The sequence below is a fragment of the Camarhynchus parvulus genome, chromosome 9, assembly GCF_901933205.1.
Source record: "Camarhynchus parvulus chromosome 9, STF_HiC, whole genome shotgun sequence".
Classification (NCBI taxonomy): Eukaryota; Metazoa; Chordata; class Aves; order Passeriformes; family Thraupidae; genus Camarhynchus; species Camarhynchus parvulus.
Genome location: NC_044579.1, coordinates 18,194,247 through 18,211,886, shown reverse-complemented (window position 1 = coordinate 18,211,886; position 17,640 = coordinate 18,194,247). Strand labels below are relative to the sequence as shown.

At 41.3% G+C, this 17,640-nt stretch overlaps 1 protein-coding gene across 4 annotated transcripts in view; it reads left to right on the top strand.

Moving 5' to 3' along the window:
- The window catches only part of PXYLP1 (2-phosphoxylose phosphatase 1), a 48,314-nt gene that overhangs the window by 19,352 nt on the left and 11,322 nt on the right, over positions 1-17,640 (top strand). For 3 of the 4 annotated variants that reach the window (XM_030954515.1, XM_030954517.1, XM_030954516.1), the window contains 2 exons: positions 16,165-16,326; positions 17,188-17,314. In XM_030954515.1, coding sequence (XP_030810375.1) covers positions 16,165-16,326; positions 17,188-17,314 — 289 coding nt within the window. Of the gene's footprint in view, positions 1-11,039; positions 11,196-16,164; positions 16,327-17,187; positions 17,315-17,640 lie in introns of those variants that run through there. The other variant, XM_030954514.1, reaches the window with a different exon arrangement.

Here is a 17,640-nt window from a genome sequence, read left to right as displayed (position 1 = left end):
TGTCAGTTAAGGCTGTTCTAAAATGTAATTATGTTGTTTTTATCTAGAGTTTTCAGTGTTTCACTTTGTCAGAAAAACTGCAGAATGGAAAGATGAGCTGTTCTAGACTGTGTATTTTTGTCTCTGTAAATATTATCTATAGTGCTGTTGACTAAAACTGGGCAGTTTCCTTCTGTACAAACAGAGAATGTATGTAGGGATACTTCATTCTTTTTTTGCAAAAGAAGAGGTTGCAGTGTCTGGGGGCAACTCTTGCAGTTCAGGGACAGAGGATGGCAGTGCACCTGCATCCAAAGGATGTGTCAGAATCCAGCTGTGGGTCTGCAGCCTCAAACTAAGGAGATAAGACAGAATTTACGACCCTGTCGATGTTCATTGCATTGGTTAGCCCTTAGGTCAGCTCAGGAACAGGAGTTTACAAGGAGGTGTGAAGAACAGCTTTCTTTTTGCTCCAAAGATTGGTACCTGAGAACCCAATTACTGGGCAAACACAGGCCTTTCATTACATTCATTAGAAACATCTGTGACTGGCAGCAGAAGCCTCAACGTGGGTCTCCTTGAATAAACCTTGGCTGAACCAAATGGAAAGGCAATTTAAAAGCTGTCTGTTAGCATGCCATGTGTACATTCTGTAAAATTTGCTTGACAATGATTTTCTTATTCTGTAATCAAAGGCATGTAAATTAATTTTTCCATGAAGTAAATACTTTTTTAAAAAAATTTTCCTATTTACTTAAAGCCTAAGGAAAAAAAGTAACAGTCAAAAGAAGAGGACTAAAATGATAGTGGGAAAGCATCCCTTTTTACAGGGCTGTTTTTTATAACCTTGTGGCTGACATCCATTCCAGACTGTCCTTCTGAGGGCTCTGGCTCTCAGACAGCTCTTGCCCATGGTGCTCCTCTTCTGGTTTAGAGTTTGTTTTCCTACATACTTGGATACTTTTATCAGTGGCTTAGGCTTGCCTTTTGATAAAAAAGAATTTTGGTGTCTGCCACTGCTTTTTAGGATGTTGGCCACTGTCCCAGCAGGGTGCTGGTTCCCGTGTAAAGTGTGGAGAGCTGTTTTATGGGTTTTTGGAGGTTTTTAAAAACTACTTTCTCTGGCTCGATGGGTCATGCTTGGGTGTTGGTGTATCAGCATGTCTGGAAGTGACATTTTGCTGTTCCAGTAATAATTTCCCTCTACTTTGTCATTTGGCTTCACACTGGAGGTTTTGGTTTTAAAGATGAGTCACAGGAAACAGAAATTGGGATTTTCCACACAGAAAGGCAGAAGAGCTTTATTTTGTTGGCTTGAGCTTTGCCAGCAGCTCTTACGTGATGAGGACAGCATCATATTCAGCACTGAGGTGTTTGGGGTTTAGCCTGAGATCCTCACCAAGGCTTCCTGCAGCCCCTGCTGGGAGGCAGAGCCCTGGGGCAGTGGCTGCTCAGGTGGGGATTGCATTTTGCTGGAATATCCAAGTAACTATATTTAAAAAGCCACAGCTTTAGAATTCTTGATGTAGAGAACTTGTTTTTGTCATGTGTTACCAGCATATGAAATTAAAAGGAGAACAGATATCTCCCTTCATGAATTTTGCCTTCAAGCTCATAAGCATGGCAAATTTTCCACTCATGAGAAGTCTTTCTGGGTTTTGCTCTTCAGAAGTGCTAATTTAATCTGAATTTAAGATTAAAGGGAAAAACAACCCACAAATAATAACTCCAAGGCTCTGTGTATTTTAGCAACAAATTAAGAGAGCTAACTGTAAATGCAGAGATTTTTGTTAAAGATCCTTTTTGTGGTTGTAACTAGAGTTTTAAATAACTGTTTTGTGATTTTTCAAAAGTAGTGCTATAATGCATCAGTCCCCAAAATGAACCCCTGAAGGGAAAGGAGACATGATAAATGCTTGAGAATGATACTGTGGGGCAGTCTTACTTTCTCCTGCAAAAATAGAGCAATCATTTCAAAGCAGTTGCTTTAAATATAGGTCAGTTTAAATCACTTGAGACAGGACTTGACCAACAGAAGTTACTGGTCAGGCTACAGAACTTCATAATTCTTATTTAACTACATATTCTGACTTCACCCATGGTGGTTAGTTGGACTGTATTTCAGCAGAATTAATATGAAGTGTTAAGGCACATGTTTGAAGGCTGCTGTAGAGTTGATTCTCTAGTCGTAGGTCAGGTGATTTATTTATTTATATATTAGCAAATTCTGTTTTGTCATTAAACCAGTTCTCTGCAATTCCTTTTTCACAACTCTTGAAAGCAGAGTCTGGCTGCCTTATAGGTCACTGCAGGCGTGTTTAGAATGGCATGTTTGTCTTTTAAATAAAATTAAATTATTCCTAGGATTTTTGCATGTTACTTGTATACTGGGCTAAACTATGTTTTAACAACTGAAACATTGTCTTTAAGTTTGGATTTTCACCCTATTTTGTTTGTAGAAATAGCAAAAAGAGAATATTGTTCCTAATGTGCAGCTGTTCCATTCTGTATAAATGGTGAGTCAGGCTTAGCTCACACAGGTGAAATCTGCACAGTGGAAAGCCTCAGTTCTCCCAGGAGCATGGCCTCTCTCTGTGGGGTTTGCACTCTGGCTCTTGTTTGGGTTTTCCAGGATAACTGATGGCAGTGTGGGGTTTGCATTCTGGCTCTTGTTTGGGGTTTTCAGGATAGCAGAATGCAGAGTGGGGTTTGCATTCTGGCTCTTGTTTGGGGTTTTCAGGATAGCAGAATGCAGAGTGGGGTTTGCATTCTGGCTCTTGTTTGGGGTTTTCAGGATAGCAGAATGCAGTGTGGGGTTTGCATTCTGGCTCTTGTTTGGGGTTTCCAGGGTAGCAGAATGCAGAGTGGGGCCCAATCCCCAGCCCTGACTGCCAGGGCTCTCTGGGAGAAGGGCTCTGGGCTTTGCTCACCTGTGGGTGAGGCAGCCAGGGCAGAGCTCACCTGTGTCTGGTTCTGCCCTCCCTGCTGGGTGTTCTGCTGGGGCTGGCTGGGCTCTGGGCAGTGATTCTGATCCCAGAAGTTTGCTCTTTCCATAAGACATGTCTCAGCTGCTCATCCCCTTGCTACAGGGCTGTCTTCCCTTGTACTTCTGTTTTACTCATGTTACAGAGATGATGGCATCAAAACAAAACCTGGGTGTCTTAAGCTGAGAAGGCAAACACAGCCCTGTCACTCTTTGTTTTAGTAGGAGCCTTTTGATAATCTTTTGCTGACCACTCTGATTTTTGAACAGTTTTCTGAGAATTCACAATCATTCACACTTTATTAGCTTTATGTCTCTTACTTTACTTTTACCAGGCCTTTTAGGACAATGTTATCTATTAATTGGAAATGAGTTCATCAATTTGCTGTCCTTTGTTTGAGATTTGGGTTCTGCATCTCCATCAGAGAATGTTCTGACTCAAATTTCCCTTCTCTCCTTGTTCAGTGAACAGAGTTTTAACAGGACAGTACCAAGACCTTAATGCCACTGGGTATAATGCAGTTGTGCTTTTCCTTTTTCTAGGCCATGTGCAGTCTTCTGAGAAGCATGGAGGGCTACTTAAACTTCATGTTTGATGATAGGTTTGTTTCTCTGAGCTGTCCTTTGTTCTTGCCTTAATCCCCACTGTGCTGCTGCAAATGAAAACCATTGGGGTTTATGGATGTGCTGGTTCCACTGTGTGTATCTGAAAGAGAGATACTTAATATGCTTCATACAGTTGTTCATGTTTCTCCTTAGCCCTTTTAATTTTTCTCTTGTGAGTTATCTTTCAGGCAGATTTGTTCTTTTATCTGTGCTTTTGCAGGAATATCATTGCTGAAATGATATAGAGACTGACTTAATCCAAAGTGTCTTGTCACTTGACTGTAAAGATTTTTGAAAAATTTATTGTGTGTTCTTGGGCATGTGGAGTTTCTGTGATTAATAAAGTGTCTCAAACTGTACTGATTTTGAAGATTTTAATGCCTAGAGGCAGTTTTTTATTGCTTTTTGTTTTTTCTAATAAGAGTAATCTCTGTTCCCAAAATTAGTTCCCTTATGGCTTTTCAAAGCTCATTCTGAGAGAAAAGCAGTGCTTGTACGTACTAAATGGCATTGTGGTTTATTTTAAATGAGGCAGGGTCTAAGTAGATTGTATTTAAAAGACTGGGGCTTTTGTGGACTTGCTGCAGTGAAATATGAAGTCTTGTAAAATGGAAGTGATCTCTTCATTACTTTTGTGAGATGGCTGGATTAAAAGAGCTGGAAACATGTGGTGTAGTTTTGGGTTTACCAACTGTGCACATTAATGCTGAATGAAGACAAGAAATAAGATTCACTGTCTTCCCCTAAGCTGTTTTATGGCAAGAGTCCCAAAGATACCAATAATTCTCTGATCCAGAGAGCACTGTTCTGAATTCCTGAGATTCATGACTGTCAAGGAAGGCTTCCTCAGCAAAAAAACTGCCAGGTTCTACTGTATTAAATATGTTTTGAGGTTTGCTGCTGGCAAATCCATGGCAGCTTTCTGTGCCTTGGCCTGGTGTTGACAAGGACAAACAAGAGAGCTGGCTTGGCTTGGGTAAGCAGTGGCATATGGTGTTGAGATCACTTCCCTGGGTAGGTCTCTTTGTGGACAGAAAGCAGTTGGGATTAGATGTGAAACAGAAAAGTGCTAATTTAATGCAGTAGTGAAAATATTGATTTGAATTTGTAAGGCTTTTTATCTTGGAAGGACAGTGCTGTAGAGAGGTGCCAGATGTCTGTGGGTTGTGTCTGACTGATGCCATTAACATATGAGGCACTCAGTGCCCCGTGCCTTGGGCTGGCAGAGCTTTGGTCTCTGCCTCCAGCCAGGTGTGAGGCAGGGATGCTGCAGGGAGGACAGGGACAGGTCAGGAGAGAGGATCAGAAGGTGCCTTTACTAGTGAGCTGATGTAGTTTGTTGCAGCCCAGAAGCTGCTGCCTTGGTGTTTTGACACCAGGGGAGCAGTACTTGTGAAGATGTGGTGGGTAGAACTAAGGTGTGGTTTTAAGTCTCTTTATTTCTTTGTTTTCCCTGTGTATTTTGGGATTCTGGATGTTCCAGCACATATCCTAATGACACTTGACTTGAATGTCAAAAGACATTGTGAGTATTTTGGGATGAGTCTGAGGAGACTGAGTCTCCCCCTTGTGAGTTTGGGGAGAACCCTAAGGAAAAGAGGCATCTAGGATGGTAGAAAGGAGAAGTGCATGCTTGTCCTGTGTGCAGGGAGCACTCACAGGGCTTCAGCTGTGGAGAGCTCATGTCAGCAGCAGATTGCTGGGTAACAGAACAGCAGCAACTCTTGAGCTATCTTGAACTCTGCTTTATGGGGTGTATTTTTGTATCATGCCCAGCTGCTGTAGATGAAAGGATCACTGAAGCCTGAAGGATTTGTAGCCCGTGTTCCTGAGAAAATACTTTTTGCTGTGTGTTCTTCTGCTGTGCTGAATATTCTTGGCTGCTGTGTTGGTGCTCAGTTCATGTGTGAAATCTGCCAAGCATCCTTTTTTCAGTCATGTTGCAATTGCTGCTGCACAGCTTCCCACTCCAGTATTTGTGGGAATCATACAGGACAAAAGGAAAGAAAAAACCTAGCAAACCCCAAACTAAAAGCCAAGGTCCCCACCCCCTGGAAAAGGATGGCAGAGGGACTCAGTGCAGTGTATATCAGTGTAGAGCAGTTGATCTTTATTTTGGGACAATACTATGGAAATGGGAAGAGTTGCCAAGTGTTTCTGAACACAGCTGATAAAAGCTGTTTGGAAAATCTGTTCCAGGACAATTCAGTCGGATTAGTTCATTTAGCTGGTGCTCAGTTCTGTAGACAGAAGCAGGACAGTGCTTTAAAATCTTCCTGCAGTACTCATGGACCTTGTTGGATAAGCAGCAGTGGCTGTATCTACTGTATTTATAAAAATCGTGCTCAGGCCATAATTCCCCCCTCTTTAGTCTTTGTGTATTTAAGCCTTGTTTGGTGGCCCTCAGGACACTGATTTGGCACAGTTGAAGTCTTCCCACAGCATGATGAGATGTGGCAGCTCTCAGCAATAGGAGGGACTTCTCCAGAGCCTGGTGGTTTATTGCCCTTCTCACCTGGGAGTCCCACTGGGGCTGTGGTGGCCCAGGACTGACATAACTGTGTCATTGCAAGCACTGCTGGGCTCCTTTTGCATCTTGTCACTGAACAACCTGGAGAAGGAGCAAGATGTGACTTGAGCAATGTGTTTATAGAGCAGCAAATCCATCTGCTTGTCTGGGTGTCTCATAGGAACCTCCCCCACTCCCCCCGGAGCGGGTGCAGAGCCAAGCAATGGGGTAATTAGTGACATGCTGGGAAAGAAAAGCTTTAGCATGCATGTGTATTTATTTTAAAGGGATTAGTATATTAAATTGATGAAAATATAAATCTATTTGGTGGTGAACATTACATGTAGAGTTTCAGTGTAGTAGGAAAATATGATAAAATACAGCAAGTAATTTTTCACTTTGGGAGAAGAAGTGGAAAATGATTGTCATCTCTAGAGCTTGAAAAGGCTCAGATTTGCAGTCAGCATTGCTGTGTTATTGCTGTCAGGCTGAAAATCCTGGAAGCTGTTTAAGCAGTGCCATATGCCCTTCTGAATTGTCCAGTGAAAAACAATGGGGGGCGGGGGGAAACCCCTGAAACGATAAAGCTCTTTTCAAAGCCACATCTGGACTTAATAAATGCAAGCACACATTGTATAATTTAATGTATCTGCTTAAATTAGGTTTCAAACACAAGAGTACAAGGCCTGCCATGTTGTGTTTGGTGCAAAAAGGATTTTCTTAACATATTTATTTTCCTCATGTATGTTGGATTGTGACCTTGTAAAGAAAATCTGCTAGCCATGCAGCTGGAAATAAGAAACCTGTTCTCTGCAGTACTGGTGTTTAAAGCTGGTAAGCTACCAGGCATGATGGTTGTGTGTAGTTACTCTATTTTACCTTTGAACATGAACACACAAGTACTGAAATCGGTTTTTTTGCCCTGACTCTGATATGGAATAAGGCCCTGGGTCAGTCCCTGTGAGCTGTGGCTCCATGGGCAAGGGCTGCTTTGGGCAATTGCCCCAAAATGAGGAAAACCTTTAAAGGAGGTTCACAGCTTGTGAGGCAGAAAATAGGCATTCAAGTAGGCTTTGCCCCACTCCTGGGAAGGGGTAGGAGGGTTGTCTATTTCTGTCCAATTCTGTGAAAAGCAGATGAGGAGAGCAGCCTATTTATAGTAGCTCTCAGTTGTCCATAGGAACATTTGCATCTCCAGTGGAAAACTTTAGGGATCTGAAAACTAAGAAGGCTGAAAACTCAGGTGGCATTAGACTGAAGAATAAGCTTTTGGTTGCATTTCATGTAAGAAAATGACATCAGGATTGATTAGAAAAACTAAGATGCACTAACAAGTTGTAGCTGCAGTTGTATTATTATTCTGGGGAGAAAGCAGGGACTGTGGTGAGAAAACTCATGCTGGGGTGTGTGTGTAGGCTTCCATTTTGTTTGTATGTGGCAGGAGAGCAGTGTTAAGTCTTTAAGTTTTTTTTCCTTATGTCCTAATGTCTGTGATTTTCTCCAAAACATTAAAAATCTAAATACTCTAGAGCTCACGCTCCTTCCCCCTTCATCAGATCTGACTTCCACTGGGTTAGCTGAGCTCCATCTGCAGCCTCCTAAATTCCCTGAGTTCCCATTTTCTGTCAGTGAACCTAGGATATACAGGATGCTTCAGAAAACTTACATTTCCTATACTTTGAACAGAGAAACAGCATTTTTATTTCAAATTTCCCCTGTGGGAAGTAGCCTGTGGGGATTTTTGCAGTTGGAGGAGGGTGGTTCCTTATGTTGGCTGCCCTGCTCCCGTCTCCAGCATGTTTTGGATGGAGAGTGGCTGTAGCTGAATTCTCCAGGAGAAAGGTAGGAAGGGACCTGGTGCTTCAGGCTCCGTGGTGACTGGGTCTGCAAGGCTAAAAGAAAAGGGAAGTCCACCTCTTTTCTTGATTAAATCACAAGAAGTAATTGGGGGAGGAAATGGGACTGTTAATTCTGTGTGGTCACTATGAAACTGAAGATGTTTGAGGAACTACATGAGGAAATATAAACATAGCACTTAACAGAATTTTAAAAGCAGCATTTTTCTGATATTGACTCAAGTAATCCAGAAATTTACCCAACAAAGATGAGTGCACTGAAATGGACACACACTCTCCTCATCCACCCAACTATGTGAATTTAATCAATTTCTCATGACAAGTTAAAATTTCTCTGTAAGAATTTGAAATATGATGCTCTGTTTCACAAGTCTGCTGCAGCATTCCTCATGGTCTTCCAAAGTAATTGGTTTTTTTGCTGTAGGAAGGGAGATGTCCATGTTTATTTGATAGGATCAATAGAACTGTTCTAGTGGATTTTAATTTCTGGTGTCAAAATGTGCTGTGCTGAAGGCCATGGCAGATGTGTGGCTCTGCAGTATGAAGTGCAGGTGCTCAAGGCTGCTGTGGCAAGCATTTTTCAGCACTTTAGATTAGAAACACTGCCATGAAAAGAATATTTATTCAATGATATCTGCTGCTTGCTTGCTACACCTAAGTACTCTTTGTGAATATTTTTTTAAGTTTGTCCTAGAACGTGACATGTAGGCTGCTGGCAGTAGAACTGTGCTGTAAGACTGCTTGAAAAGTCTCTAAATTACTATGATTTCTTTTACAGAGGGAAAACCAGCAGCAGCAGTCCCAAAATTGAGTGGGTTAAATAGGTGTATGTGTCTGGGCACATGTCAGCCCATAACTCACCGCTGGTGCTGAGTGTTTGCAAACTGCTGGAAACTCAGGGGGGATCTGTAGTCTCTGCTTGCTCCCATTTGGCTGCTTAGTCAATCTTATGAGTTTGGGAGTTCCTGCCCTGTTCCCTGCTGAGGCTGATGACTGTGTTGGATCACCCATTGTCAGAGTTTGGGCAGGTAGGATTTCAGGTGTGTAAGGAGGGAAGGGCTCCCCTCCGCTGCCCTGTCACAGCTGCGCTCTGAGGGTTGTACCTGTGTCACCTTGGAATGCACACAGCTGTTAGGTTGAAATATTGGGGAGAAATTGCACCCCAAGGAGCCTTCTTTGTCTTCTCAGGTTTGTTAAAGCAGAGCATTTCATTGTTGCTATTCCAGGTTAAATTTAAGTGTGTGCCCTCCTCCATTCCCCACTGTTTTTCTCTCTGTTACCCACCTCCCCCATAGCTCCCTTCACTCTTTTTTTTTTTCTCCTTTGTAACTGTGCTCAGAGAATTTAGCAGCACTGTGGGAAGAAAACCTTGAAGCTCAGAGCCTGTTCTGTAGTGCAGAGAGGGCTGTGGCTGCCCATGAGCCCCTCTGTGCTTGAGGGACCCCTTTTGCCCCTGCTCCTCAGCAGGCAGGGCACACAAAAAGAGTGGAGAAAATGGAAGGGCAAATGCTTGGGGAAGGAGAGTTGTGGTGAAAAAAGTAGTTAAGGGATTGAGACTGAAAAGACACTGAGGATTGTTACTTCTTTGTAGGTTCAGTGTGGACAGATGTTACATTAAAAAAAAAATTCCTCTTCAAGTTCTGTAGGGCAAGAGGTTTGATTTAAAGTAAAAAATCCTGGGGTTTGTTTGTTAATTAAGCTGCACATTCTAATAAAGTAAAAGCCAGTGAAAATTTAGGACTGTAAAAGTTTAGCAGCGCCATTTATATTTTATATAAATACTAAATCTAAAGTTAGAAACTTGTGTTCACAGGCTTAGAAAGCCTTTCAAAAGACCTCTATGGTTATTTTTTAGAATAGTGCTTGATAGTTTGACCAGTGTGAGGTTAATAAGCCTTTTTTTGTTTGTGTGATTACTCACCATTCACATACAGCACATTAGTGATTGTGGCCTTATGCATTATGGATGAAGGCCCTTGCTGTTAATACAGGTCTTACCTTTGAGCCTCTCAAAGCCTTTATTTAGCAATGCAAAAGCAGAAAATGAGGAAGGTGGGTTGTGTGTCACACAGGCGCATTTGAACTTCATTAATACCCAAATGTGCATTTGCAGTCCAAGGCAGAGCTCTAAAACTGATCCCGGGGGATGCTGCTCGGGGGTGAGGGTGGGGTTTGCAGGGACCACACCTGGGACTTGCAGGGTCATACCCAGGGTCACAGGATGACAGAGCACTGTGCTCAGGTTGCTTCATTTTTCTACTGGCAGTTTACCTTCAGGTTCACTGAAGTGCTGCTGTACTGCTGGTATACCTTCAGATATACTGCACCTCCTGCAGGATGTGCTCTTTAGCCCATGTGTGCCTTAGCTGCTTTTTCCAGATTGTTTTTCACATTTTTTTCAGATTGTTTCTTCACCTTTCCCCCTCCTCCTCTGTTATTTTCAAGAATTCCTGCCTCTTTTGGCTTGTTCTTCTGTACAGTACTCCTGTTCTAGCTTTCATTTTTTCAGGGAGAGAGCAGCTAGAGGAAGAGCTCGGAGCTGGGGTGTTTAACCTGGACAAAAGGAGGCTCAGGGGGATCTTGTCTCTCTACAACCTCCTGAAAGGAGGCTGTGACCAGGTGCCAATCAGTCTCTTCTCCCAGTCCCATCAAGCAGCAGGACAAGAGGAAATTGCCTGACGTTGTGTCAGGGGAACTGCAGACTGATGTGAAGGAAAATGTGTGGATGTGGCATTTGGGGCCAGGTTTTAGTGGTGAAGACAGCAGTGCTGGGTTAACAATTGGATTCAGTGATCTCAGAAGCCTTTTCCAACCTTAATGAGTCTATGAATTTGTGAAGTCCACATTGATCACCAGACTTTCAGAAGCCTGAGTGTTCTGCTCTGTGCTAGGCAGCCTTGTTAGTGGCCTGGTAGGAGCAGAAAGGAGTGGGGGGAAAGGTGGAAGTGGATAAATAACTTTTTGTGCTCTCTAACGTGTGCGTTTGCTTTTCTTTACCCGTCAGCAGAAGGTTCCTTACAGTGGGCTTGCTGTTCTTCATTTCTGCTGTGTGGCTGCATTTCTATTTGACTGTTTTAAATAGTATGTTTGCATGGGGCTGAAAGGACCTTCTGTATTATAAAAGATGAAAACTTCAGCTCTCTGTTAAGTCAGAAAATTGAGACTAGCATGGCTACTTGTGCTTCTGCTTCTCAGACTGTTTGGAGCTACAAGGGAAAACAGCAATGGAAACTGGTTTTATTGCCTGTCTTTCTGATTTTAGGTAAATATTCTTGATTATTTTTCATGGATAAATATGTTTCTTCTTGGTAAACAGTCTTGCTACCTTTTGTATCTCAAGCTGAAAGTAGGACTGCAGGAGGGAGAGAAATTGATAATGAAGTGATGTAGTGTTTAATTTGGTGTTCTTTCTACATGAATTGCACTTTGTGTGTTTGGTTTTCTGCTGTACTGAATTCTGTCAAATTCATGTCAGTTTTGTAGCCCTAATTCGTATCTGGCTCCCTGCTTGGGCTTCTGAGCACAATAGCTGATTTGGTAAACTTGCCATTTCTCCAGAGGGGATTAGTTGCTGTGTAGAATTGTTATCATTCCACTGAAAGCACTTCTGAGTTTCTCTTGCTTGGAAACTACTTGCCTGATATTTGGGGGTTTATATATTTGGGCATTCAGGAACTTGGTGGGGGGGAGGGAGTATGGAAGTCATAGAATTAACTTTTTGCTCTTTAAATTGGTCCCAATTAATGTACACTAGAAATAAAACCGTACTCACAGTGTTTGAGATGCCACTGGGTTTGTTAAACACATTGCTTAGTCAAGCTGTTGAGTTCATTTTAGAATGTGCTCTTCAGGTTCTATGGTGTGATTTAAAATAAAGGCTCCTGGAGGTTTTTTTCCTAATTAAACTTTGTATCAGAATTTGGATTTTATTTCTTTTGAATTGTGTTGACTTAAAAAAATAATCTGAGTTTGGAGCTGCAAGAATTCTTGAAGGAGCAATTCTACAGCAGTATTTAGGTGTAATCTTGTGTGACCAGAGCCTCTCTGTCTCACAAGGCAGCAGCTGCTGTTTGACTGTACCATCAGGTCTTACTTCTGTCTGATACCAGCCCATGTATTCAGTTTTACTTCGTGTTTCAAGCAAATTTAGCCTGGTGGGACTCTGGGAAGAGTTGCATTGAGCTCTTTCCTTTTATTGTTTCTGTAACTTACTACTTTTCCCCCTCACTATAACTTTTTCAAAGTTGTTGTTTCAAAGCAGTTTTTATGTAGCTTCTTTATTTACAAAAATAAGTTTATGAATATTGGGAAATAAAATGTTTTCTCTTTCCCTTTCTGTTGTCAAAATACCTCCGTAATAACATGTCCATATTCTTTATAGTTTCAGTGTTGGCAAAGGTTCCAGTTAGATAATGAAATATGTTTCAGATCTATTTTATTAACTGCTCTGGTTGGGCTAAATGCACATCAAAATCATCTGTTACATTTCTGGTTTACATTGTTGTATTCCTGTCGTAGTGAAACATGAGCTTTGAAAGGCACAGCAGTGGAAAAATCCTGCTCAAAACCTCCCTTAATCATAGATTTAAGTGTGACTGTGTGCACATTGGCAGACTTCTGTTTTGGGCAAGTGCATGTTACTGTGAACTAATAGAGAAATTCACATAAAATATTGCTAAGCTGTAAAAAACAATGTGAAAACTGTGTAGCAGTGTTCTGACCTTGTAATGATTTACAGCTGGAAGAGCAGAACTGAGTATGGAAAAAAAGAACAAATTTCAGCTTCATGTGAGGGGTTTCTAAATTTTTTTTTCCCTCTCTGAGCTGTATCAGTTCAGTACTGTTTGTACTTTTGTCCCTTACAAATGGACCAGAAAACCCACGGGGGAGACAGAGGTGGCATTGACACTGCAGGGGAGGATTTCAGCAGGGAAATACTTGCATACAGAGAGACTGTCAGCTCTTCTTCAAAGAGCTTTAGAGAACTGCTCTGTGTGGGACAGGGAGTACAAAAATGAAGGACCAAATGGAGCCTGCTGTGCAAAGGGAGCTGGAGAGGATGAGAGTGTGAAGCAGGACTGGAGAAGTGGGACAAATGAGCACAGCAAGGGAGCATGGAGGCCAAGTACTTGAAATGAGAAGGGAGGGAGAAAGGAGAGAACATCATAAATACACGAGGCACTAACAATGTCCAGGGAATGGTAGGAGATGAGGAAATAATTGAGAAGCAACTAAGAATAAAATTGAATATTAAAAATATTCAATATACTCTGTTGTTTCAGCAGCCAGAAATACGAAGGGAGTATGTGTTACTTGGGATCCTCATCCCAAAGCTCTGAAGCTGCAGAAAGTTCCAGCTTCTGAGGAGCTTTGACAAGGGCTGAGGAGCACCAGTGTGGCTGGGTGGGATCTTCAGGGTGACTGTGCTGAGCTGTGGGAAGGCAGCTCTAGCTGGGATTCATCTCTCCTTGGTCCTGTGTTGTCCTTCTTCCCTGTTGTCCTCCTCCCTCCTATCCCCATTCCCCCAACTCTGAAATACTTGTTATTTTCTTGTATATGCACCTGGTGGAGAATTTTAGGAGACTGCAGAGACTGGTGCCCAGTTCATGTTATTCCTTTTTCTATTTAGCTACATCATATAGATGATCCATGTGTTTGAGTAGGTAATTTGATTGATTGCCATTATTTTCATCCAATATGTGTTATTTCCAGTGTGTTAAAAGCAAATAGTGATTATCATAGATCTTCTCCCTTGTATAAGCCAAGCATATTCACTGTACAATAAGGACCAGTTTTACCAACTGTGACATGAACTATTGATATTTCTATCTCTGAGTCCATTTCCAGTCCACAAAATATTCTTGAGTCGTACCCATAGCTGCTGTACTGACTTAAAACTCACATTTTAAAAATGTTCTTTCAGTTGCTTTTTAAATTGCAAACATATATTCTGGCAGTCTTGCAGTGTTATTTTGAATACCAAGAATAGTATCAAATTATATAATATTAAATAGTATTAAATGTTATTCATAATCTTCAGTTTTATTTTAATATTTTAAAGACAGTAGATGCTTCTCTGTAAGATTCAGTGCTTTTCCTTATTCTTGAATTTGTCTGGCAGTGTTATGGTATTTATTCAATCAGTTTGATTAGGATAAATCAGAGACCTATTCTTTCTGAGACTTGCTTTCTACAGACAAGGTATTTGGCCTCAGGAGTCATTGGCACTTGATTTTAAAAAGCTGCTGTATGCTTCTGTTGGCTTCTGCCCTTAATAGTCTCAGTACAGAAGTGGGATCTGTTCAGGGTTTTTGTGGTTAAAACTGCCTTAGATGAAACAATTAGGATCTTTATTTTGCTTTTAAATTTAGGATCAGAGTTAACTTGGAATTTTTGCTGTTGGGGTATGGTTTCCCCTGTCTGCTGGAACACTCCTGTGTCTAAGCTGACTTGAGCTACTTCATCCAGCTCTGTGTGTGTGACATTGGGGAGCAGTAGCTGGGTTGTTTGTGGGTTGCTCTAGACAGAATTGCTGCAGAAAGCTGGGAGTTGTTGCTGTAACCTTTTCTGGCTTGGAACCTTGGCCAATAGAATGTTCCTGTAATCTGTGCCATGGACAGCTGCTGTCTGCAGTGCTGTTTATTTGCAGAGTCCAGTCACTGTTGTATGACATTCTTGGGTTTGAGATTTATACCCCAAGTGCAAGTGTACTGCAAAGCCCAGAGCTCCCAGCCTCTGGTGGGTTTTGCCAAGGCTCTGTGTTACTGCCAGTGTCTTAGGCAGGGGTTTGCAATGTCTCACAACCATGTGAGCCTAAGCAAGGAGTTAAAAATTGAGTCTGGTAGATAAAGGCAGAAGTGGCAGCTGAGCTCCACAATTAAAGTGTCCAAAGTCAAAATTACATTTTAATATTCTCACCAAACACAGATGAAAGCAAAATCTGAAGCAATTTAGTGAAAAGTTTCAAGTCACTGCACTTGGCAGGTATTGGCCTTGTCAACAGCTCTAGCAAGGCTGTGGAAAATGCTTGGGTTCTGGTTTTGGCAAAGAGTGACCACATAAAATATTTGAAGTGTAATGTATTGTAGTGTAAGAATGAAGAGCCTGTGTTTATTACTGGCTATGTGTTCATAAAATCTGTATGTGTTTTGCTTTGGTTTGCTGTCTTTGTTGGTTTTCCTGGTCTGTACAACTATTTATTGTGGAGCAAATTCACCTCTGAAATTGGAACTGGGAGTCAAGATGGAACTGAGGAACTGACACAGAAGAATTAGTAAAGTTTTGCTCTGAAATTTGTTGTCCCATCTTTTCTTTCTTGCTTATTTTTTTTTCCTCTCAAGATAGTAGACTAAGGGGCTAAAAATATGAACACTTTTCCTCCTTGTTTTTACCTCTAAAGCTTCTGATTAAAATTCCAAAAAATAGAAAATAGAATAGAATAGAGGCATTTGTTATTACAAGTATAGTCTGGGAAGACTCATTAATTAAAACTCACTGATGCTCTCACTTGAAGGCAGAGTCATTACAACTCTGGCCTTACATTTAGATATGCTTCAACTTTCATCTACATGTCAGGAGACTTAGTGGTGATATTTTTGTTAGCTTCTCCTCTGTATGTGTTTACTGCATTTCTTTGTGTTTCATATTTTTTGGGGAGTCTCAGTTTCATTCAAAGAAATATATTTTCTATGCCTTTTTTTTTAATAAGCCAGATTGTTTAAGGTTGACAAGGTGGCAATGTAAGGACAGGGATTAGTGAGGAAAATGATGAATAATCCAGTCCTTCAATCCTGACTGCTTTGTTTTCCCAGTGGTTTGTACTACCCTCATCATAACTGTACTGTGTCTTTTGCTGATGTCCTTCAATGTCAGTTTTTAAATAAAAATTATGGGGGACAGTCAGACCTATTGTGACACTTTTTCTGTGATTTATGCTGAGAGACTGAGAGAAAAAGCAGCTTCAAGAAGAGTGCAAAACTCAGAGTTGTTCTACAGCTGGGTCTGCTCCTGAAGTCTTAGCCAAGCATTGACTTAGCCAAAGAGCTTTTCTGGGCTATGTAAATGAGGAACAAAAAAATCACAGTGAAGTTGTTGCATACTGTTGAGAGACATCCTTTCATGAAACCGTAATCTTTGTGCATAATTACTTAAAAATAATGATAAAAAAGTTATAATCCTCTATGTCCCTAAAGTCTCTTGAAGATGTATGGTGAATGTTTTGTATCTTTCAGTGCATTTAATCCCAGTAAACCCTGTGAGGGAGGATGGGTTGAATCCCAAGAGCAGGAAGAGAATAATGCCTGATCTGCTGACGGAGCCCCCTGCCATAGACCCCGTTTATGAAGCTCAGGTGTACTGCAACGTTCCCAGCATCGCTGAGCGCAGCATGGAAGGTGAGCTGGGCTGGGGAGGGCGCACCTCAGGTCAGCTGCTTGTTCCTTTGTGCTGCTATTGGAAATGAGAACTCTGTGCACTGTCAGTTCATTGCTGCTTGGAGAAGGTGGAGCAAATGCCAACTGGTCACTGAGTTACATTAAATCATTCCAAACCTGCTGCTGCCCTTCCCCTTCCCCTTCGCTGTCTTGATTTTTGGAAATTGTTCTGTCCAGCCACTAGTCAGCTATAAGTCTAAAACGGAAAGGGTTGGGAGGGGTATAGATATTTAATATTTGAATTGTAATTCTTGTTACACGTCAGCTGCATTTCAAACAGTTGACTTGGAATTCAGGAAGAAAAACCCCACAGAAGTAATTATTTTGGAATTACAAGCCATTAGACATGGTCAGCTAGAAGGCATATTTGCATTCTTTACTCCACAGCAGCTGCAGCAAGTTTGAATGAAGTCCTTCATTAGCATATCCTACTAATGGTTATCAAATAAATCACAAACTAGTATGTCAGAAAGATCCAGATTAGACATGCTGCAAAATCCATCATTATGATGGGGACCTGAAGAGAGGCATTATGAAAGTGGAATAACCTTATTGTGTTGAGAGTTCAGTGCTTGAGTAGTGTTTTGTGTGGTTGGTGGACTTCAGATGTACTGTGGAGATATGCTAGGAGCCAGTCTTGTATAACTTGTCTTGCAATCTGAAGTGAAATCTTTCTTGTATTGGTAAATTGTAATTTCCTAGGGGTGTTTTTTTCATTTCAATAACAAAGCTATCAAGCTCATGATACCTACATTTATTTTATATTAAAGAAAGTGGATATAGGTAATTTTTTTTCCCTTGGTTTCCCTTTCTTCACTTTAGGTCATGCCCCTCATTATTTTAAGCTGGTGTCGGTTCAAGTGCTGATTCGACACGGCGATAGGTACCCTCTGTATGCCATTCCCAAGACAAAGAGACCTGACATCGACTGCATGTTGGTGCCCAGCAGGTAAAATTCTTGGAGATTGTTTTTACTGAGCTCTTTTTTTGCTTGAGAATAATTTTTTTCCTCTTCAGGAAACAATTTGTGCAGCCTGAAGTACGCTGTGACTTCTGACCATTGTGTATTGCCATGGTTTAAAAAAACAGCCCCTGGATCAGTGGTGCACAGTATCTTCTTTGAAACAAAAGCTATTGCATGTTACCAGTTCAGACAGAGTTTTCATATTTCTTTAAGAAGCAAAAACTATTTAGTTGGATATTTAAGTTGCCATTCCTCTTAGATAAGTTTCTACTTTACATTTTGAAAATGTAAGTGCATTGTTTGAGATGGTC